Genomic DNA, 22,282 nt, shown 5'->3' with positions numbered 1-22,282 from the left:
TGGCATCAAGCCTTGCTGCATGCCCAGCTCAGCAGGTTTTATTACCGGGAAGTTTCAGAGCATCCAGGGAGCTCTGAGGCCCCAGCAATGGGACACTGCAACTTAAGTGACAATAGTCTCACAAAGGTTGTCTAGTATCACACAGGTTGTCCCTGTTCCCACAACATAAGGTCCTGGGAAAAGTGTTCTTAAGCCCAGACTTTGAGATCTGCATATCTAAGAGCACAGGAAACAAGCAAGTTTATTGGAAAGGTTGTGAGGAAGCAGAACGTGGAAGTCCCGTGGTGTGACAGGCCCTGAAAAAATATACCAAGGCCCTGGGACAAGCATGCAAGCATGACATGTCTGTGAGGGGAGGTGCCTATCTCCAGGCTTTGTCTGTAGCTCAGGTGTGAAAAACCAGCCTAGATGACTGCTGAGCTGAAGAGTTTGATCTGATGGTCCTAGTGTCCCCTTCTCAGAGAGCTGAACCCCAGGGAAATGCTCCAGCAAGGCGAGGGACAGGTCACCCCACTTCCAGCAGGTAGCACCATACCTAGAAAATCATTAGCTGAAATCCTGTCATAATCCCAGACCTGGAGCACCAGAACAGCCGGTTCCCGAAACTCTGATTCCTCCATGGAGAAGACAGAGTCCTTTTTCTTGTAGGTGATCTCCTTCTCAGTTGGGAGATAATTGAAGCGGAAGATGAACCTCCAGTTGAAATTGCCTTCCCCAGTCAAGGAGTTAAAGTGAACATCTGTCTCCTGCTTGTCATGGTCAAGACCTTTTATCCAGCTGCAAGAGAAATTCAGTTATCCTCTACCCTTGTCAGCCAGCCTGACAGGATAGAAGCACTGAACACCATGGGGTAGCAGGAAAGGGTCAAACCAGAGCAACACCTGGACAGCATCTCTGGGGTTAGAGAAGCCCATGCAGAGGAGTGGAGCAGGCACCTCACACCAGAGGTTCAGAGAAGGCAAGCAAGCGTGTGGGCCAGGGCAGGGAGCAGGGCAGCCAGGCTCTGGCCTCCCACTCCTTCCCATCATACCTTTTCACGTAGATGTCACTGGAAGGCTCTCCTGTTACTGGGTTGACATCATCAAGGATCACATTGTCCGTGTTCCAGATAATCACACGGAGCTCATAGCTGTGGGAAGGACACAGAGGTGAGACACATGCCCTTGTCCCTGGTGCATGGGTGGGCAGATCAAGCCCTGAGCACAATGCCAGAGCAGCAGGACTTGAAAATTCCCAGCAGTGTGGTTCCCCCTGCTCCTCCTCCCAAGCACAGCCCAGCAGTCTCACTGCCAGGCATAAAACCCTTTCTGGACACTACAACACTACAAGGCAAACACCCACAGTCAATACAGGTAGCTTTTGCAAACCAAATCCCTGTTGCATGGGAAATCCACCCTCCTCTACTAAGCCATAGGAGCACAGAAAAGCTTAGGCAGGAAGGGATCTCTGCAGTCCCTGCTCCAAGCTCTTGCTCTAGCTTCATAGTAGGTCGATTGTGCAGGGCCTTGTCTGCATCAGTTTTTAATATCACCAAGGATGGACATCCCAGCACATCTGAGTCAATCTGTCCTTATTCCAGGGTAGCTTCACTCTCACTGGGAAAATGTTTTTCCTATAGTCAGTTAGAGTTTCCCTTGCTGAAATTCATGTTCATTATCTCTTGTCCTTTCAGGTGCACCGCTGAGAATAATCTGGACCCTCTATCTCAAAAGTACCATTAGATCCTTGAAAACAGCAGATTTCCTCCAACTGCATTTCTCCAGACTCCCAAGGATATCTGTCCACTAGTCAGAATAGAGTTTGATGAGTAGCTCTGTCCTCAGTTTCTATTACCTTTACGTCCAGCCATAGAGACATTCACCTGCCCTTCCCCAAACCTTTGTGCAGCTGAAGCTCTTATGGCCCACCATGACACACTCAAGAGAACATCCTGTGGTCAGAGCTGGAGGAAAGAGGGCTACATGCTACACTACCACTGACCCTCAGCCTGTGCCCTGTGGCACATCCCATCAGCCACAGCAAGGGACATTGACCCTCCCTGCAGCCCCCCAGTCCCAGGTCTACCCTCACAGGTGCTACCTGACAGGCAGTCGTGGTTTGATGTTGACAGGTGGTGGTGCAGGGATATCATTTGGAAACATGTCAATCCACATGTGCAAGGAGCCCTGATGAGAGAAGAGAGCAAAGACACTTCAAGAGACAGACCACTCTCCAGCTCTTCAAGGAGCAAGGGCTTGATCCTGCAAGAAAAGTTCTCATCAGAAAGCCCCTGCCTGGTTCTCTCCATTCCCAGCAGTTAAGAGTGACATGAGATTTGATTTTACACAGGGAAAAAATTAAGGCTGTGAAAGATTGCTTATTTCTGCTCCCAAGAAAAACCATTTCACCTATGATGAATCCATTTCAAACAGAGGTAAACACGTCCCTCTGTCTTAATAAGGAGCATATGGTAATGCAGTGCTTAAGCAATATCAACAAAACTAAGAAGTGATAGGTCTGACTCATGCATTTCCAATGCCAAACAAAGCCAGCATGACTACAGAACTCTGCTTTGTTCAAACCTCCAGTACCCAAGGGAACAGGAGATTTCAGTGCAAGACATTAAAATGGTGAGTTCAGATGGCTGCATCACACAAAATTAAGGATGGAGAAACCAAGGGAGAAGAACAAGGTTCTTGCAAAACAGCAGGGAGGGATGGAGAAGCCAAGGGTGGAGAACAAGGTTCTTGCAAAACAGCAGTTATAGGGGACAATCCAGAGGAGGCAGGTATAGGCAAGGATACCATCACCCATGGGGGTGCATGGTGGAAAGGCTCAAAAGCAGAGCAGATCTATTGCCACCCACAGAGTATCCTCATCAGAGCCAGTGCTAAATGGCCTGTGGAGACAGGAAGGATTCTGGGTCACCAGCACTGTGAACACAACATCAATGGACAGAATTTCCTTGAGGAAAGGGTGTTCAGAAGCATCGTGAGAGGTCAGAGGATAGATGTGAGCAAAGTACCCCTGTGGCCAATGTCCTCACTTCATAGCTGGGCCAGCCATCCACAGACACAACTCCAGTCACCCACCCAGGAAGGGGACAATGTGTAAGATTCACAGGAGACCAGACAGCTGGCTAGAAACCAGCTGTCCAGAAGGTCCTTCCCCAAAACAATGTTGAGGTTTGGCATGGAAACACATCTCACCTGCACAAGCCCAGGGTTCTCCGGGTTGTACAAAGACCTGATTTCCACATGCTCTGGTACTAGCTTGTACCCATATCCTGGCATCTCTTCCCAGTGTTGCAGGACATACAAAGCCTTATGTTCAACATCCAGCGACAAGTTCTCATCTGCCACTCCTCTCTTGTTCCTCGCAGAAGCCTCTGCAGCAGGACACAGTCAGGGAGAAAATGAAGGGTTCCGGCCAGCAAGAGTCATGTCAGGACATCAGTCACTAGCACAAGCAACAGGAGATGATGGACTGGGCAAACAAGCACCTCTTCAGAAAAACAAATGGGGAGAAGCAGGAGGGCAAAGATCAAAGGAGTGAGTTCAATATGTTGCAGTGATGACAGAAATGGCAAGCAAGCCAAGAGAAATGCAATGGAAAGGGCAAAAATAAATTTACTCTGGCCCTGGGAAAAAGATCCAAGGGACATTAAGGAGGACGTGATCCTCTGGGGCAGTTTAAGTCCCCACATCTCTGTGGTAGTGCCAACAGATCCATGGATTAATTTTTGCCAGAGAACTGCTACTGGACATTACTTGCCAGTCTCAAGACATGCAGCTGTGCTCTCTGTTAATGAACCCAATTAGTAATTGACTCCTTTGGCACAGTGAAGCCAAATGGCACTTCAAGATCAAATCTTGCTGGTGGGAGATAAGCCAGAGCCAGTAGGTGAGGGCATAATGACCCACTCACTCCTGGGTTTATGGAGTGCAACTGCCCCTTGGATATCAATCTGAGACTTAAACCATTTCAAGCAATGCTCAAGCACAGCAGAGGTTCACAGGGCACCAACTGCAGCTGTGTTGGAACCAGAGCCTGCTGTCAGGGAACACCAGGAGAGCACCTTGTTTCTCCCTCCCCAGCTATCCAGTGACCTGAAAAAAAGGAGGAATGGCTTCTGGAGGCTCCTTGCCCTCTCCTGAGTAGGATTTCTTTTCCCTTCTTTGCATAAGTCATAGAAACCACCAGAAAACTGAGGAACAGTTTCACTGAAACAAGGAGAGAGTAAAGTTGGCCATACATGTAGGTGGTGTCCTCACTCTGAGCAGATAAGGCCAGGGATCATCCTTCCTACAGGCTACATAGCATTGCCTTGCAGTACTCAGCCATCCACCTGTGGGCCACATCTGCTCTATCTTTCCTCAAGGTTGGATTCAATTGCACAGGTGTTGGCAGCAGCAGGACCTGGCCTTTGCTGAGGGAAGATCTCCATCACTGCTGGTAGAGACTGTGAAAGGTTGGTGTGTTCTTGGACATCTGTGGCCCTGGCTCAGGGTTTGTAATGCCAGGTTGAAGGAAAGAAAACACCAAATGAGAAGCTGAAGCTGCCCACAAGGGGGAGATCAACAGTAGAGGGGGGCAGTGTGGAATCACTCAAGGCACCTGAAGCCACTGGAAGCACAGAGCATTCCTGGACAAAGCCAGCTAGAAACAGGCAAGAAGACTGAAAAAAACACTCCCTTCCCCCTTCCCCCCAACCCCAAAACACACCCAAAACAAAACAACACCTAAAAACAACAACAAAAAAAAAGACCCCAAAACATTAAAGAAAACCAAACAAAGCAACATCACCACAAAACACCCAAACCAACCAACCAACCAACCAACCAACCAACCAAAAAAAAAAAAAAATCACCCCATAAAACTGCAAAACACACATAACCCCAAAGAGGACTTCATTATCTTGCTGATAGTGATCATAAGCAGATGAAGGTACAGCTTTGTGTTAGTGCCAGCCACCAGAATTAGCTGGCATACAGCAAACCTCCATGACCAGCATTGCTGTGAAAGTAAGTTTACTTTGTTCCACCCACTGCCGGGGAAGCCACTTGGGTATCTAATGGCCTAGATCACATCTTCTCCCAGTGCAACCATGTCCACTGAAACGAGGGCACTGAAGCAAGGATGCACCTCACAGTGACCCAAAAAACTGGGCCATGCAGGGCCATTAGGGAAGCCAGCCTGGATTGTGGGTTCCCAGACCACCCACCAACACGTGCATTGCTGAGCACAGGCAGCTGTTTAAGGGACCAGTTCAACAAGCCCTCTGTACCTTCAGGAAAAGCCTCTGGAGGGACCTTGAATATTTTATTGTCCACTTTGATCTCCTCCCATCTGTACTCTGCAGCAGGGATTGAGTTTTTCTTGCATAAACTATCCAAGATCTGTGTGGGTTTAAAAGCATCTCGCCACATGTTGTAGCCATTTCTGCATGGAAAAAGAAAACATCAGGAACTTCAGCTGAAGTTTCTTTTCTAGGCTGTGAAACAGCTTCCTTCCCAAAGCACAGGCTATATCACTAGAACCCTGCTCAGATTTCCACTGGGCTTAAAGAGGTTACAAAAAGTCTTAATGAATGAAAAGCTAAACAAATTCTTTCCTGACAGAAAACAAGCTGGACTTGCACCCCACAGAACTATTAGCTTCTGGGCAGCAGAAGCAATGCTAGGAGCTGGAGCAATTCTAGATGTAGTTCCTAAGTGAGAAAGAACTTTTAGCTGTGCTGGGTACTCAGCTCCATTCCCACAGCTAATTTTCCAATAGCAGGGTAGGAGAAAAGAAGTTTGCAGAAATTTGGCCAGAGATCTGGAGAATCCTTATGGAAGGAGGACAAAGGAAATCAGATGTCCTGAATGTTGCTGCTTACAAAATTCTGTCAGAGAAACTGCTGTACTTTCTGAAAGAGGTCAGAGTAAAGCAAGCACTTTTCTCACAGAACACCAATTTGTAAGGAATAAAGAAGCATTTTTTGCTATTTTATGCAAGGTATATTAGATTGCAGTAGGAATTGGAGTTATCACAGGAAGCTGGTGGGTGTCTAAAGAGATAGAGTTACCCATGTAACTTGTAGCGAATCTGTGGAGCACCTGCAAATGCATATTCTGTCTCACAGAACAGGAGGAGCTCTGTTACCCACATGTGGCAGGTGAGAAGAATGTCTATGGCCTCACGTGTCACATTGGTACCTACAAGTCATACTGCGCAGCCACTCCACAGTTGGCCCTGTGCTTGCTGTAGAATCGATTCTCCAAGTCAATCTTGGTCTCCCCAATCAGATCGTCAGATCCAACCAAATCATGATCAAATATTGCCACAGTGAGTTCTGATTCCATGGGAAAGGAGACTGTCAGCTCCAAAACTCTGGACAGAATCAAACAGGGAAAGCACAATTAGCGAAGAGGATGGAAATGGAACACACGCTCTGCTTCGATAATCCTGTACATTTAAGAACTGTATTTGACAACTTAAAGGCGTCTGATAAACTTTGGTTCTCTCTAAATTCAGTATGTGACATTTTCAGCGTGCTTGTTCAAACAAAGGAATTACTTTTCCAGGAATGTATGGCTCAGAGAGAGGGCCTGGAGTTAGGGAATGCTCAGCTTCCAATTTTAAATCAAGTCCTTGGGTGTGCTCGCCTCCTAACCCAAAGCATGATGGCTCCTGAGTTAGCTGGAGGCAAGAGACATGCCCAAGGGCTTTGTGTAAAAGCACAAGATTCTCCATCAGAAAGGAACAGAAGACCTTACATGCTGAACCATATTTCAAGCCCCAGATTTGCACTGTTCTTATTAAACCCATTAGATGAAACCTTCCTGCATACTCTCCAAACACAGGATTGAGCTGCTTTGGGATGTATCGTTCCTTGGTGTCCTTCTGCTGCTTCCCCACAGTCACCACCACATAGGGGTCTGCTTTGCCATTGGGGTCTGCTGGAGAGAGATTTGTAGCCTGGAATATATAAGAGATACTGCTGTACACAGCTGTGGAGGGCAACCTGCACAAGGAACATTGCACAGGCCTGACCCCACCCAAGCCCGCTTAGTCAGGTCCCTCCAGCAACCACCCCAGCAGTGAAACAGCCACTTGATCCCACACAAATCCTCACCCTACAAGCCATTGATGTCTTCAGCTGTGGACTCACCTACTTGCTCATGATCTCAAGGCATATGTGGGGAGCCAAGAAATGCCCATCTGCCCATCCTCAAGCTACAAAGCATGGAAGACTCTCCATGTCAGTGCCTTCCACTGGCAGAGGCTTCAAGCCAGCATCACATTTTTCACAAGCGCCACTGCTCGCATTTACTGAGCAGAGAATGGCAGAAGGTCCACAGGGAGGGGAGAGACCACCAAGCACTACTGTCACCTCCCCCAGAGACTTACCTTAACAATGTAAACTCTTACAAGAACCTTGATGGGTCTGTTCCTTGGAATGCCCCGGGAGACCTTGGGCTCTGTAACAGCTTCCTCACTGGGGTAGACATAGAAGGAGCCCTGCAGAAAACACTTTTTAAGGAATAGCTGGGTATACATGGCAATATCTCAGAAAGGTTTGGAGCCATCAGCTTCACCTGCCAACTAGAAAATCAGAGCCATTTCCCCATGCAGACCACAGACACCCTGTGCCCATAGAGACAGTGCTTTCCAAAGGTCAAATCATGTCCACATGGCCCAGGCAATCCCTGCTTGCAATTCAGGCTGCAGGCTGTCATACCTCTGCCAATGTCAGATCTGAGCCCCTCTAGGCACTTTGGATTGCCAAAGACAGAGGACACCAAACGTTTTCTAGGGACAGCTACAACTTCTGTAGTTGATATTTCAGAGTCTTCAAGAGCTCCTGGATGGGAGGATGATGCCTCTTTTAAATAAGTTTTCCTAACTTTAAAACCAGTGAAGCTTACTTATATAATACTTATATGCATACTGAATAGACCCAGAGGCTGCAACCAGAATGAGTCCTTTATGCTTCATGCTTTCTACTTGTAGCAGCTAAAAAATCTAAATTGGATGGATTTATAAGATAAAAACAGTAGGACCACAGTACAATTGTTTCAACAGGCACTAACAGTACCCTGGCCATGCTGCAGCCCAAACTGCTCACCTATGTACTCTGCAAGATTTTGCTGGTGTTGGCTTGCTCTGAAATACAGGTTATAAGGATCTTCTTCCACAAGCAGCACAAATGTCATCCAAATGAAACAGTACCTTGTACTTCCCCACATAATGTTCATCCTCATTTCCATCTTCATCCTCATTTGCTTTGCCACGATGAAGGGGGAAAATACACAACCAGTCTTCAAAATTACCAAACTCATGTTCCAGCTCAGAGTTGTAGATCTGAAATAAGTAGAAAGTAATTTTGGGCCTTTTCTTGCCATCTCAAAGGGAAAGAGAGTCAGAAAGACCATCCTTTCTCTGTTTCAGTCATTTCACCTAGTCCTACGTTACTCCTATATTACTCAGTGCAGGATGTTAATGTTTTTCCTGCATGTCCCTAGGGCCAGCCTTAGATGTGGATGCACATCTCAGCTTGGCTCCAAGGTCTTACTAGCTGCATTAAAGTCCAGCAATGGGGGGGCCTCAGCACACACTGCAGATTCTCCTCCCAGCATAACTTCCACTGCAGGAAGGTGAGGAAGACATGGACAAAGGGCCAGGGCTGAAAGTGACTAGGTTACCCCAATTATCACCTGAAGGGTGGCAATGAGCTTCCTCTTGGGTTGAGCAGGTTCAGCTTCAATCACTGCCTCATCCTCTGCTTCCATGTCAATGGAAGATGCATTTAAATTCACTCCATCTAGATATGATGGTAAGAGATTAGGAAACACTGATTTCGCACATCATATCAACTGTCTCTACATGAAATCACCCCAGCCACAGTTTCTGCTTTCACCCAGGGCTTCAGCCTGTGTCACGGCAACTGGAGCTATTGCTGTTTGCTACAGGTGTCTTTCCAACATCTCCGGTTTCCCAGCACAGCATGGCTGGATGGGTGGGGGGACAAAAATTGGCACAGACCTACCTGCCTGTTTGGCTGCATGGCCGCCATTCAGACAGGAATTGGGTGGAAACCAAAGGAAGGAAGTTGGTTGGGCCAGCTCACAGGTGCTGTCGGGGAAGGCACAGAGGAGAGTCCACCCTCCTCTTTGGATGAGTGCTTATTTGTTGGTCTGTTGGTTTGGGTGCCACTTTCAGCACAGCCAGCTGAAAGAGACCGTGTCTAGACCTTTTTCAGGGGCACCACCAAACCAAGGACAGAGTGGGTGTGTACTTGTCCCATTTCCCAAGGCTCCAGATCCCTCAACTGCTAATGGCATGCAGGTACCCTCAAAGTCTCTCCTTAAATTGTGATGATTTACATAATTTTTATACTTTGCACTTTCCCAGGTCAGAGCCATATGAGTCACTGCTTATACCTCTGCAAACCTGAACCTACAGCTGTAACACTGTTCTCAGATCATAAAAAGATTGTTATCACTGTCCATTACCTCTGTACCTCCTGTTACCTGATTCACCTGCACCCCACGTGAGTACCCCATAAGCACAAAGTGATTCCCAGATCCTGGATGGTTTTTCATGTCCATCATCCTCTCTCCATCCTACCACTGGTTCCTGGTCTCACCTAGACAATCTCATGATCCCAGCAGATGATTTTTCTGCATTTTTCTCACACAGGAAAACACTTGCTTTAACAGCATTTTACAAGACTCCACTATTTTTTAGCACTTTTCTGACTATTTTCCAATTTTTTTTCAGGAAAGTTTGATGTTTTCAACTTGAAATAGCCTGATAGCCCTTGTCAATGTCTTCAGCCTCTTTGCTCACTTTTATGTTGTTGTTGCTGAATGTTGCAAGGGTGTTGTCTGCACAGACACCATTCTCACAAGTGCAGTACCCTTGGGATGGTATAAAATCTTGGTTCTACCCACTAAAGAGTGAGGTATTGCTAGAGAACTCACCTGCATCATTCAGGTCATCATTCTCAGCATCTTCCTCATCACTGCATGCCTGAAACACACACAGTCACCTCAGATCTGTGACAGAAAAGGCTTCTCCTTCCAAGCACAGAACACTAACATTTTCCTGCCAGCAGAGTAAGACATAGTGTGAAATCATTCTGCAATAACATCATTGCAGGATGGCATCCAATGAGTGTCTTAATGACATTTTTCTTCTCCCCAGATCCTCCTTCTAGCTTGTTTTGATTGGAATTTAAGTTGACAGTGCAAGGAAGGAATTTGGAGCAGATCTGCTCCCATAACACATACTAGTACATAACCAGGACAGAGTAAGCAGCATGAAAGTCCCTGTTAAAGTCAGCAACATCACATTTTCAGGAATCCCTCAACAGAAGCTGCCTCATTCTCACACCACTTGAGTACCGAGCCTCAGGAATGTTTCAATACCCACCTCCTGGTGAAATCAGCCCACCAGGTAGATGCTTGATACCTGGCTACCTTAAATATGCTTGATACACTAACATTCACATCTTCCTTCAGATCCATGCCAGGAGAGCTCCTGTGACACTCAATATGGTCGAAAATATCTTCATCAGACCAGTGCAGCCTATTTTCCCTTCTGTTGGCAGCTGCCACAAAATATTACCTGGTTATACAGCTCTTTCAGGGACGCATAGTACTTGGACCACCAATCCAGTTCTTCCAGTTCTAGTGTTTCCTCTTCATATTCATCTTCCTTCTTTACAAGCTTATTGATAGGAATTTTCTTCAAAGGAGCCTTGAGAGAAAAGAGAAGAGTGTTCAGAGGGAAGAAGTGACCACCCAGGACACTCATGCACCCTCCTCCAGTGTCCTGGGAGCCTCCGGCAAAGGCTCAGCATTCAGGCAGAGCACAGGAGGTGCAAAGCTGCCCGTGGATTCAGCTTTGTTCTTTGCTACAAAAGAAGCCATTCTCAAGGTGCAGGGCAGGCCTCCTTAATGTCCCTGTGACAGAGCCCCAGCACATGGCACTGCCAATGAGCAGGCAGGAGAGAGGAGTTTCAGTCCAGAAAAAGACCTGGTGGATGAAACCTAACACTGAATTTCTGAACTTTTTTGTTGTTGTTGTTTGTAATCTACAGTTTGGCTTGACAAACTTCAAAATCTGATGGGCCCAGCACATCACTCACCTGCACAAAACTAAGGGGGTGAGTGCTGGAACCTGGGTCAGCAGCTGCCAGTCCAGTGTTTACCACAGTCTGAGATGGATGATGGTGAGATGAGACATTGCAAGCTGAGATGAAAATAAAAAACTTAATGTTTCCATGCATTTATTTCTGCCCACTACTTCTTACTTTCAGCTATGGGAAAATCCTCCCTGTTAAAACTAATCTGATTGATTTCAAAGCTTTTTAAAGTAGACCCTGCAAAAAGACTGCTGGAAATCCAACTACAGTACTGAGATTAACCACCGTCATCAATACGCTTGTTGCTGACTCCCAGGAATTCAGAATTATGAGATATACTTTCCCTACTCAGAAGTAGCCACAGATGGATCAAGCTTTGGCTTCTGCTTCATGCTTCTAGATCAGGAGTGCTGGCAATTGCTATCATAGAACTATTTAGCTAAGCTATTACCCAATGAACAGACTTTGACCTGACAACATGAGAGAACTGAAAACTTTTCAATCCTTGGTCCTAGTGGACCAGCTCCCTTTAGATGGAGGTCTCATTGAGCAAATTCTTCCCTGGGAGGGTGGTGAGGCCCTGGCACAGATTCCCCAGAGAAGCTGTGGCTGCCCCATTCCTGGAAATGTTAGAGGCCAGGCTGGACAGGGCTTGGAGGAATCTGGTCTAGTGGAAAGTGTCCCTAATCACGGCAGAAGGTGGAACAAGATGATCTTAAAGCTCCCTTCCAACCCAAACCATTCTGTGATTCTATGACCTTGTGATTGCAGGGAGAGGATTCTGCTGCCTGGCTAAGAGAAAGTGGAAGAGCCAGGGATATTTGCCACTGACAAAACCTGCCTGTTGTCTCTGTAAGAACCTCTCCACGAAGCTTACCTTTGGGCACATCCTCTGGTTCCTCCTCCAGCACTCTGGGAGAGAATTTCATCACATCAGACACGACATGGCTACCCACAAGCACAGTGCGCCCAAATGCACGCTTTTCCACCACAAAGATGCTGAGGGGAGGGTGCAGGTATACCTGCTCTGGGAGCTCCTGCAAAAGAATTATGCATGGGGTTCACAGGAGTAAGGGTGATCAACCTGTGTTGAGCTATCAAACTATGGCAGCCCTATCACATAAGGAGAAGCCTGCTGTCACCTTGCAGCTATGCCCAAAAATCAAAGCCTTGCAGTGACAGGCCATGGCTAAGATGGCTCTTGATGGGCAATTTCACAAAGGTTTTGTTCTGCAGCTAAACCATGTGGTCATGGGAGAGCAAAATCCTGGAAGCAGTTTCCCTCCTTCTATGTTGTCCCACGCAGTGAGGTGACACAGACTAGCCATGTACCCTGGCATGGCAGAATCCACCTTCCCACTCACCACATCCATGTATTTGACCAGCTCAGTGAAGTTGGGGTTCTCTTTATAGGACGCAATAACCTCTGACTCCACCTTCTTGCCAGCACATTCAATGATCACCTGAGGCTCATCCACCTCAAACAAGTTCACTCTCTTCAGGTCCCTCAGGCCCCAGAACAGGATCTGAAGCACAACATGAAGCTGCTGTCCGAGACATGCCAGCCATGGCACTGCCCATGCTACCACCCCCCACCCACAGGACGCAGTCCCCAGAAGAGGCGCAGGGCTGCTCTCCCAGCTCAGCTGCCCAGCAGCTTTGCCTGTTGAGCTACTCAGATGGTTTCCCCCTCAGGTCAAGCACCTCCATTTCTGGCATTGGCTCAGGCCTCACAGGCACATTTGACCATCAAACTGGACTCCCTCACCAAGCCCTGCCCTCCACCCAGGGGCAGCTTGAGGGGAAAGCCAGTGCAGCAGAAAGTGGCACACCTCTATGCGAAACTCCTTCAGTACCGGGCGGATGCCCTCAGGGATGATGAACCTTCCAGTACGGGGGTCTTCCAGGTAGTCGGGCTCCTTGGGCTCCACATCCTCAGGCACTGATGGCTGAACAGGTAGGACCAGCAGGTGATGAAAATCACTTCTATTCCATGCCATGACAAGCCCCCTCTCTTCCACCTTCTAGTTCTGTGCTCCCAGGCTGTCCCTGCAGCCTCCTCTCATTGGAAAGCCAGATATGGCCTCCAACTTGGAATTCTGGTGGGCCCCATGCAGTCAGCTCCTCACCCACATAGCTCTCCTCAGAGAGCTGGCAACCATGTGCAGCTTTCTACAAGCCTGTTACCTCTAAATAGCCGCTGTAATCGAGCTCAATCAGTTCAAAAGTGGCAATGAGCTCTCCCGCTGCTTTGCTGCCTCTGTAGAAATCAAAGAACTGCAGGGCAGGTTTGGTGTATGGCTCATCAACCAGCTTCACCTGTGGGACAGCAAAGGCCTGCCCAAGGAACTCAGAGGAGCCCTGCAGGAAAGGGGAATGACTCAAATCATCCCTGTGGTATCTCACCACCTCAAAGACCACCACTAATTCCAGCCAATCTGGGACAGTACAAGACTACTCTTCCACCCGTGTTATCCTCTGCTTTGATTTTCTCTGCTCCATTCAGAGCTAGGAACAGATAAAAGCATGTTTACAGCAGCTCCACTTAACTCCCGGTTCATCTCTATGCAGAACTCGGCAAACGGCCTGGCACCACGCACCAGAGGACATCAAAGCTAGATCAGGTTTTTCAGAGTCTCTTCCAGACAGGGTTTGAGTATCTCCAAGGATGGATACACTACAAGCTCTCTTGAGCTACAAGCCAAGCATGCATTCTATCTGTGTGTAAAAATTGTTTTCTTATATCAAGATGGATTTTCTTCCTTGCCAGTTTGTGCTCATTGGTTGCCGTTGGGCCCCTTGGTACATTGCATGAGATATCTGAACTGAGCTTTTCCATCCTTTCCCACCAGGTAGCTGCACACAACAAAAAGACACTGGCTTTCTCTCAACCCCTGTAGGCTGAGTATACTCAGCTCTCCTCCTCTGTCCTGTGCTCCGTCTTAGTGGCCTCCTCTGGACTCATCCCAATTTGACAGGGTTTGTCTTGTACTGGAACCACAGGAAAGCTGCTGAGTTACAACAGGAGAACCTGGTGCAAGTTATGTCATTAGCCTTAGGATAGCAAAGAGGGTCTAGGAGACAGTGTGACTTTAAAGCACTAATAAAGAGAGAAAAGGGAGGACTGAGGAGGGTTGATCAATGACATGGGGGAACACAGGGAAGGAATAGCCCTAAAAGCAATATCAGTTCCCCCAGGATATGAGCCCTCTGCAATGTGAGCCTGCCAAGGAAGCGGGCATAATGTTTCTTCAAAAATAAGAGATCCTGGATCCAACAAGCACTTATCAGCTCCTGATGAGTTTAGAGTATCTCTGTGTCAGAAAGTCTCAACCTCAGCCACAGTCTCCATGACTTGCTATTACCAGTGGACCAGCATCAAGCTGTCATGGAAACCAAACAGAGAAGTGGCAGCACTCAGAGATCCTCTGCTTTCCCTTTTCCAGAAACAACAGAAGGAGGGCAGCATGGCCATACTTACAAATTTATTATGGCTGAAAAGGTTGATTATAATGATGGGGGTCTCTGTTTTCAAATCTTCTTTCTTCCCATCAATAATGAGTTGGTCAAACAAAAGTAGCTCATTCCACATAGGGCTCAGTGTCTCCTCCAGCATCTGCAGACGGAGACAGAAGACCCAAGTGTTCCACAGTCAGTGGAAATAAACCACATGCAGGAAAGAGAGGAACTCTGGGCTGATTCCCTCTCTCACACAGCCACATGCAGCTGGTGGCTGGCAGGAGGGATGTGGTAAAAGTGTAGGATCAGCACTCAAGGTCAACTAGCACATGCCAATCAACCTTTGAGACCATGCTCAATGACTGTCAAATATTCCCTGAACATAATCACACTGCTCAGAGCATAGATACCTGAGTGCTTGGAGATACAAAAGTCCCAGGAGGACTTCCATAGCACTGACCCTAAACATGTCAGCAAGAGCATGGTTATTTTTCTCTCCCCAGGTTCCCAAGATGACAGAGGCAAGAGTTTAAGTGGTCTCACCCTGGTGGTCTGGCAATGAGTTGAAAACACCACTCTTGCAAATGGATCTGAAAGACCATTATCATCTGCAGGGAGGATCCCTCGAGCCTGATACAGATGGGCTCGGAGCTGGAAATAGCTGAAGTCTGGAAAGAAAAGGAGAGACAAAGTCCCTGACAAAGTTCTGTATGAGGCCAAAAAAATGGCCAAAGGAGAAGGCCAGCCAGATAAGAGTGGGCACATTCTGTGATGAATAGCTATCACTTCTAGGGACTGTGGTTCTCAGGCTAGTACATCTCAAAAGGTTTAGCCAAGCCAGACAAGCTCAGTGGGCTCCCCAGACACCTCTGGGAAGTACATGACATGCGACATGTGAAATGTGCAGTGTTCTGCTATGAGCATCTACTGTGGGGGAGCACCACCAAGCCTCATCAGAGGGGCAGAACTCATGCCCATTGCCAATTTGGCAGCACATTCAATGCCTACAAAGCACCCATTCTGCTGCTTTAGTGCCCATTCTGCTGCCAGTCTGCTGCTTTAGCTGTGAATGTGCAAATACATCCTCATGAGATCAAACTGGATGTGCCTATGCCAGTCATGCCTTGGAGACAACCCTAGATCAGGTCTTAATTCTCAGACATACTACAATTCTCAGATCACAGTGTGGTCTGAGGTGAAGGACCGTCGTGGGACAATTCACCACCACAGACACTTATCCATGGATGGGACCTCTCAACTCCTTGCTCTCCTGCTTATGTGAAGAACTGGTATCTGCACTCACCATCCCTGCTGAGCCGGCTGGGAGGGCTGTATCCTGAGAGTTGGGCTATCTCCTGCTCACTCTCGGAAAGGAACTCCTCAGGCAGCTCTGCCAAACAGTTTTTTGCATATTTTGTTACCCCAAGCCACATGTAGATTTCCAGTTTGGCAAAGATCTCACCAGTGTGTAAGCCAGGGACCTGAAAGCACAGAAGGTTTAGCAGGTTTCACACCTCAGACCAAGATGATCACCATCAGCCTGGGACTGACCAAAGAGCACAGGAGAAAGAGCACCACATCAGCAGAGGTAAAAGGCAGTAGTGGAGTGAGAGCTGTGTTTCTTTGTGAACTCCAGAATTTCAGGAAGGAGAGCTGAAAGCAAGGATGGGGAAACAGCATGAAGCAAGCAAGAGCACACTGTTTTGGAATAAACCCTACCTTCATAAAGACAGTCTGGATCTTTGCACAGTCTTTGCCTTTCTCCTCTTCAACTACTGAGTAGAGGATGTTTTGTGCAGGAATTCTGGCATAAGCCACACGCCTGTTGTTGCTGAGCATCCAGATGAGTACATCAGGGAGAGTGCACTGGGGCTGGTGGGAGGGAAGGGAGGAACATTACAGCAGAGGAACAGCATGTGTCATCCTCCTTCCACTGACATGGTGAAAGCTTCATCTCCCCACAGGAGGGACTGCTGAGCAATGGCAGTTTAGCGATCCAGAAATAAAGGACCTAACACTGGTCTCATACTTCTGAAAGTCAGCCTTGCAATATGACTTGGGAGGTGTTGTGGTTTAACTCTGGCTGGCCACTCAGCCCCATGCAGCCTGTCACTCACTGTCTCTCAGTGTGACAGGAAACAGGATTCAAAACGTAAAAGTGAAAGCCGTCATGGATTGAGATAAAAACAGCTTAATAGGGAAAGATAAGGCTTCACACACAAGCAAATCAAACCAAAGAATTCATTCTCTTCTTCCTGTGGACAGGCAGGTCTTCAACCATCCCCAGAACAGCAGAGCTCTATCACAGAAATGGTGACTTGGGAAGAAAAATATCATCACTACAATTGTACATGACTCTACCCTCACATAGGTAAAGATGTGAAAATTATTTGACTTTACTTGGTGAAAGACTTCTCCAAACTTCAGCAGCATCTGTCCACCTTATGTCAGCAAACATGGCGTTCTGGTTGACACTACAGCAACACACCGATTTTTTTCAGTTACTTAAAATAAAGCAATAAAACTCTGAGCGTGAAGAGTCTCTGCTATGGATGAGAATCTTATTCCAATGCAAGTTCGAATCTGCAGAAAGTATCTAGGGTCAGACCCTGGTGGAAGTGCAGGCAGCACAAGCAAGGCTGTTTTCCTAGGCAAAACTGTCTGCTGCAGACAAGGCCTTGGGCTGGTGGGGTGGAGAGGCCCAGGAGGCCTGGAGCTGGTCCAGCTCTGCCTCCTACCCACTGAAAAATTGCTTAGACCCCTGCTCCGCCACCAACAGCCCTGCAAAGCTGCCTGGCCTCATCCCTCATTACAGCTATCATGAAACATGGTAACTTCCAGTAGCTGGAACTTGGAATTTTACATAGTGAGAGAAGACAGCAGAGGAAAAGCTTCAGCTCAGTATCCTCTCCTTGCCTACCCTCTCCAGCTCAGAACAGGGGTTCCCTTGTAGCCACTGTACCTCTTTAGCCATGGAGCGTATCTTTGCCAGGATCCTCCTTGTCTCCTTAACCTTCTCCTTGACATTGTCTCGGGTCAGGTGCCGCCTCACACGGAGCCCCTGCTTTGCGTACAGGATCTGAACAGAAAGCACAGCTGTCACACAACCAGCCATACCCCACTGCCATCCACATGTGGGTCTGCAGGGAGCCTATTGTGCTGACCAAGTCCATCTTGCCCCATTGCGCCCTGACGTCCACCGTGGCTCACTGCCGAGTTGCTGAGAGCAAACCTCCATGAACCTGTCACACGCCATTGAGCAAAGGGTGCCATGAGCTGGAGACTACAATAACTCATCAACCCGGACAATATAATCCAGTAACAGAAGTCCATGAGCTTTAAAATCACTTGGGGCACAAAGATGTCTAAGGAATAAACATTCCAGAAGGTGGTGTCTAAGGTTCCAGATAGTGCCTGCAGGAGATCTTGGCTAAGGAACAACTTGGCGCCACACTAGTGTGGGATTATGAAGCTGTAGGAACTGCAACACAGGGCTTGGCTTTCACCATTATTAGTACATATCGGAGATAGTGTACACAACTGAAGAGAAACTTGGGATGAATCAAAACTAAAAATGAAATCCAGAAGAAATTCAGGACGTACACCCACTATGGACTGGCAAGACCAGAAAACTCATCTCTTAGGTGGGTTCTCTCTTCCAGAGTCTGTCAGGCTTAGCAGAGTACCTTCACCATAGCTCAGGTGACAACACGCAATGAAGCAGAGGGAAGGGAACTGGGACCCAGATATGCCCAAATTTTATATCCTGCTGCTGTCACTGCATTTTGGTCAGCCTTTCAAAGCTTTGTAGTCTGACAGGGTCTATGACTCTACAGCTGTGCTGTGATGGAGGGTATGTAATTGTGCTCTCATTCAGCTATCTAGTCTTGTGTGCCAGGTGATAAGTGCCCAAGTATTGCCCTTTCTAAGGACAGACAGATGAATGGCTGTTGTAGACCTGCTGGTGTCATGGTTTGACCCGGAAGAGAGTTTTTTTTTGGAAAGTTATGGTCAAACCAATCAGTGGCCAGATGTGAAATTGGCATTTGGTGTGGCCACTGAGGATTTGGATACGCCTCCGAGAACACACTCAGGGGTTGAAAGCAGAAGATTCGGGGAAGGATTTCCTCTTTGGAGTCCGGCCGGTGAGTTGCTCGGACCTCTCCCCTGCCCAGCTGCGTCTGGGCGGGGGAGGGGAGGCCATGCGGCCTGAGAAGGGAGGCCGGAGCCCCAGCAAGGTGCAGGGGTGGAGGAGTCCTGGGATGGTTTGGGCAGCCCCCCTGGGAGAGAGGATGATAGAGACTGTGCAGGCTGAAATTTGTTATCTTGTGCTGGGAGCACAGCCAGGAGGAGAAAGTGGGAGGGGGCGGCAGGTGCCCAGCTGCCAGCAGACCAGGCCGAGCTTTTAACCTTTTTTGTGAATTTTTGGAAGCTGTAAAGACACTGATCCTCCCCAGCTGAGGAGTGAGAGGGGAAAGAGGATGGGAAAGAAGAAGAAGTTTGACTAGGTGAAGGAATGCTTGCAGATGAGAGTGCCCTAGGTGGAGGAGATGAGTGGAGTGGCTTTGGCTGGACTTTTCTCTTACACAGCCACGGGCGAAACCAAGTTCTTCTGATAATACAGAGACTGCTCCTTGGGGGAGGCGGTTGGCTAGAAGCCAGGAGTGACAAGGCCGTGAGGAGAAGCAGAGAGAACAGAGACTGAGGGGGAGGGTGTGGTGGAGCCCTCTGCCTCCAGTGGAGGATCTCTGTTCCTGAGAGCCCCAGGCCCCAGGGGAGAGAATATGGGGGGGACAGGTGTCCCAAATGGTGAGAGGCGGCCACTTCTTGGAACTGGGCAAAGCATTCTTAAAAGGACCTAAGGAGCAGTTTGGATCCATGGACAGTGGTGAGAGCGCTGGACATGGAAGGAAGATGGTCACCGCTACAGATTTTCTTCGGGCGGCTGCAGTGTGTGACGTGGAAGCACTGGGGACTTTGCAGTGTTTTCCTGGGGAGGCCCATGGTGTGAGAGGAAGACTCCTCTCTCCTGATGAACTGGGGAGAGTGTGTGTGAAGGAGGGTATTGGATTGAGAATTGATGTGTTAGAGGGGATTTGTTTGTTGGAGAGGTGGGGGGAGGAGAAGTGTTTTTGAAGATGTTCTATTGTGGATTGTTGTGTGTAGTTTTTCCCTTTTCCCCTTTTGTGTCTATGTAGATTAATAAAATGTTGTCTTTTTTTCCCTCCATTCCCAAGTTGGAGCCTGTTTTGTTCTGTGCCTGGGTCACATCTCACGGTAACCATTTTGGAAATCCACCTTTCATGGGGGCGCTGGCACTGTGCCAGGGTCAACCCATGACATTATTGGTTCCCTGACCGGGAATCGAACCCGGGCCGCCGCGGTGGGAGCGCCAAATCCTAACCACTAGACCACCGGGGAGGAGCTGTACCCAAATCCTCAGTGGCCACACCAAATGCCAATTTCACATCTGGCCACTGATTGGTTTGACCATAACTTTCCAAAAAAAAAACTCTCTTCCAGGTCAAACCATGACAGCTGGATATGTACTCAGCCAAGGGGCTGAGTTTTCAGGAGTAGCGGATCTCAGTGAGCCACCAGGAATATGGTGCACCAAACTGCCTGCAGGAATATGGTGCACCAAAAGGCCTCCAGCAACCTACCGGGCAGCAATATGCACATCCTCAGCTACATATGCCCCAGTGGAGATGAAGGAAGGCATCAGGGCACAGCATCTGCACAAAAAAGTGGGCAGCCATGGCCAGACCCTGTGTCTTTTCCGTGTGCCAGAAATTGTATTGCTCTGAGCAGAAGTTGGGAGATGCTGTAGTAAAAGCCTATGACTGATAGGAGTTTTAGCTCCAGGTTTCCTTCTTAGCATCAGTTCCTGCTGATCCTCCAGAAGTTTTCCCAGAGCAGGGATTGCACAGGTTCCCACCAACCACCACCAAACCCCACAACTTACAGTGTTGCGCATCAGGTATTTTGTCCGACATGTGTCCAGGTTATTTGGATGAGCCATTGTTTTTCTCTCTGCGCTGAGTGAATATTGCCTGCAATGAGAAAAACAGCACAGACTCTGTATCTTCTGCACCCAACATGTTGAGCACAGCTCACAGCAGGGACACAAGCTCCAAATCCCTGGTACCAATCCAGATGTGTCTGGAGGCTCCATTTCTGCAATGCCTTCTCTTCTGCAAGCTTGTTGGTTCAGAAGGTACACTGGGGATTCTCAGCACCTGAGGCTCCCTTTCTACTGTAGCACTGTGGACTGAAGTACATAACAGCCCCCACAGGGTAGTCATGGGGATTGAAACAGTGGTCTTTTCACTGTGTTATTGAAAAGATTGAAGGAAATATCCTTCACATTTAGGAAACACGTGAGAGCCCAGGAGCACTGAGGCTGTCATCTATGACCCCTCAGATTCTTAGAACAGGACTGGAATCTCCTCTCCAAGCTTGAAGAGCTACAGAGAGGGTCCTTTTCCCAAGTCATCCTCATTTCCTTCTGCACATCCACCTCAAAAGGAGAAGACTGCACACAGCTGAGGCAGAACATGATATGACCTCCTAACCTGGAAACAAGAATCTTCAGAACATCAGGGACATGCTAACCTGCATCCACCTACAAATTCCTCCAGCACCTCTCTGAGCCGCTCTTCTGCTTTAGCCTTTGGTCTTCTCAAGAGCTTCTCCACGTCATCCAAACCCTGCTCCTGTAGCAAAGTCACAATATTCACAAAGCTTGCACCTAGTGAGGGGTCAGAGTAAAACCTTGCGAGGATGCATTTGTCACAAATGGCTTATGCCTTTCTGCAGAGCTGGGATTCATGATTGCTGCCGATCAGCACTATGCTGCCTGGGACTCTCCAGAGCCTGAGGATAGCCTTAGCATTTGTTGTTACAACACCTTGTGTCTCAGTCCTCAAGCAGCCACTAACATACACTGTGGCAAGCTCTACTTTCACATTCTCAAGCCAAAAGGGAAAGGCAAGGTCCTGGGGAGAGACTGCATACCCTTCATGGCAACCTGAGGCTGACATTCTGCTTGCCCAATCATCTGCCCAGGGCTCACACAGCTCAGGACTGGCAGCAGAGGAACTTGTTGTGACAGACATCATATCACTTCACTCACTCCTCCAGGAACCGCCACTAGGCAGTTGCACAGCATGAGTCCATGTGGCCTACCCAACCGTGTCTGAAGGGCAGGTGGGACTAAGCCCTGTGAGAGACATGGACTTGCATGGGTGATGAGGACAGCAAACATCTCACACAGCAGCTGCACATGCAACAAAGCACACCAGGAAGGATCATGCCACAGACAAACATCCTGAACATGCTACCAGGCGCTCTGCCAGTTTGACAATCCGGTTGGAAATGCAAAGTCTCCAGGTGTGATCCTCCCAGTAGCTCCATACGTGCACGCAGGGTTTTTCATGCGTCATGGGCAGGCAGCTGTATGACCTAAGGACAGCAGGCAGAGGAGGTTACGGCTACTGCTACAGAAAGCATATGCCATATCATAACACATGCACTTGCACATCCAGCAAGGGAGCAGAGGCTGAACTCTGTCTCCCTCACAGGGAATTAATTGGCTGTTTTGGGCTCTGCACCATGGACATGGGTGCAAGCTGCTGGATCTGCCCCTTTGCCATCCCAAACTAGCACACAGGGTTTCTAGTAGAGACAGCAGCACATGCTCAGACA

General features: G+C 48.2%; 1 protein-coding gene across 1 annotated transcript in view; it reads right to left on the bottom strand.

Moving 5' to 3' along the window:
* Positions 1-22,282, bottom strand: part of LOC311160841 (fer-1-like protein 4) — a gene marked incomplete at both ends in the record, with an annotated part of 39,847 nt that overhangs the window by 3,242 nt on the left and 14,323 nt on the right. The window contains 25 exons of the mRNA XM_084217952.1: positions 536-777; positions 1,031-1,129; positions 2,080-2,165; positions 3,189-3,367; positions 5,267-5,421; positions 6,184-6,354; positions 6,815-6,942; positions 7,375-7,485; positions 8,197-8,328; positions 8,682-8,788; positions 9,951-9,999; positions 10,597-10,728; positions 11,120-11,223; positions 11,994-12,153; positions 12,481-12,642; positions 12,949-13,065; positions 13,304-13,477; positions 14,598-14,732; positions 15,119-15,243; positions 15,879-16,056; positions 16,295-16,447; positions 17,538-17,654; positions 20,541-20,628; positions 21,191-21,291; positions 21,919-22,039. Coding sequence (XP_084074078.1) covers positions 536-777; positions 1,031-1,129; positions 2,080-2,165; positions 3,189-3,367; positions 5,267-5,421; positions 6,184-6,354; positions 6,815-6,942; positions 7,375-7,485; positions 8,197-8,328; positions 8,682-8,788; positions 9,951-9,999; positions 10,597-10,728; positions 11,120-11,223; positions 11,994-12,153; positions 12,481-12,642; positions 12,949-13,065; positions 13,304-13,477; positions 14,598-14,732; positions 15,119-15,243; positions 15,879-16,056; positions 16,295-16,447; positions 17,538-17,654; positions 20,541-20,628; positions 21,191-21,291; positions 21,919-22,039 — 3,326 coding nt within the window. The remainder of the gene's footprint in view (positions 1-535; positions 778-1,030; positions 1,130-2,079; positions 2,166-3,188; positions 3,368-5,266; positions 5,422-6,183; positions 6,355-6,814; positions 6,943-7,374; positions 7,486-8,196; positions 8,329-8,681; positions 8,789-9,950; positions 10,000-10,596; positions 10,729-11,119; positions 11,224-11,993; positions 12,154-12,480; positions 12,643-12,948; positions 13,066-13,303; positions 13,478-14,597; positions 14,733-15,118; positions 15,244-15,878; positions 16,057-16,294; positions 16,448-17,537; positions 17,655-20,540; positions 20,629-21,190; positions 21,292-21,918; positions 22,040-22,282) is intronic.

The sequence above is a fragment of the Fringilla coelebs genome, assembly GCF_963513975.1.
Source record: "Fringilla coelebs genome assembly, chromosome: 18".
NCBI classification, from domain to species: Eukaryota; Metazoa; Chordata; class Aves; order Passeriformes; family Fringillidae; genus Fringilla; species Fringilla coelebs.
The sequence above is the reverse complement of the archived record's forward strand: the minus strand, read 5'-3'. Positions and strand labels throughout refer to the sequence as shown.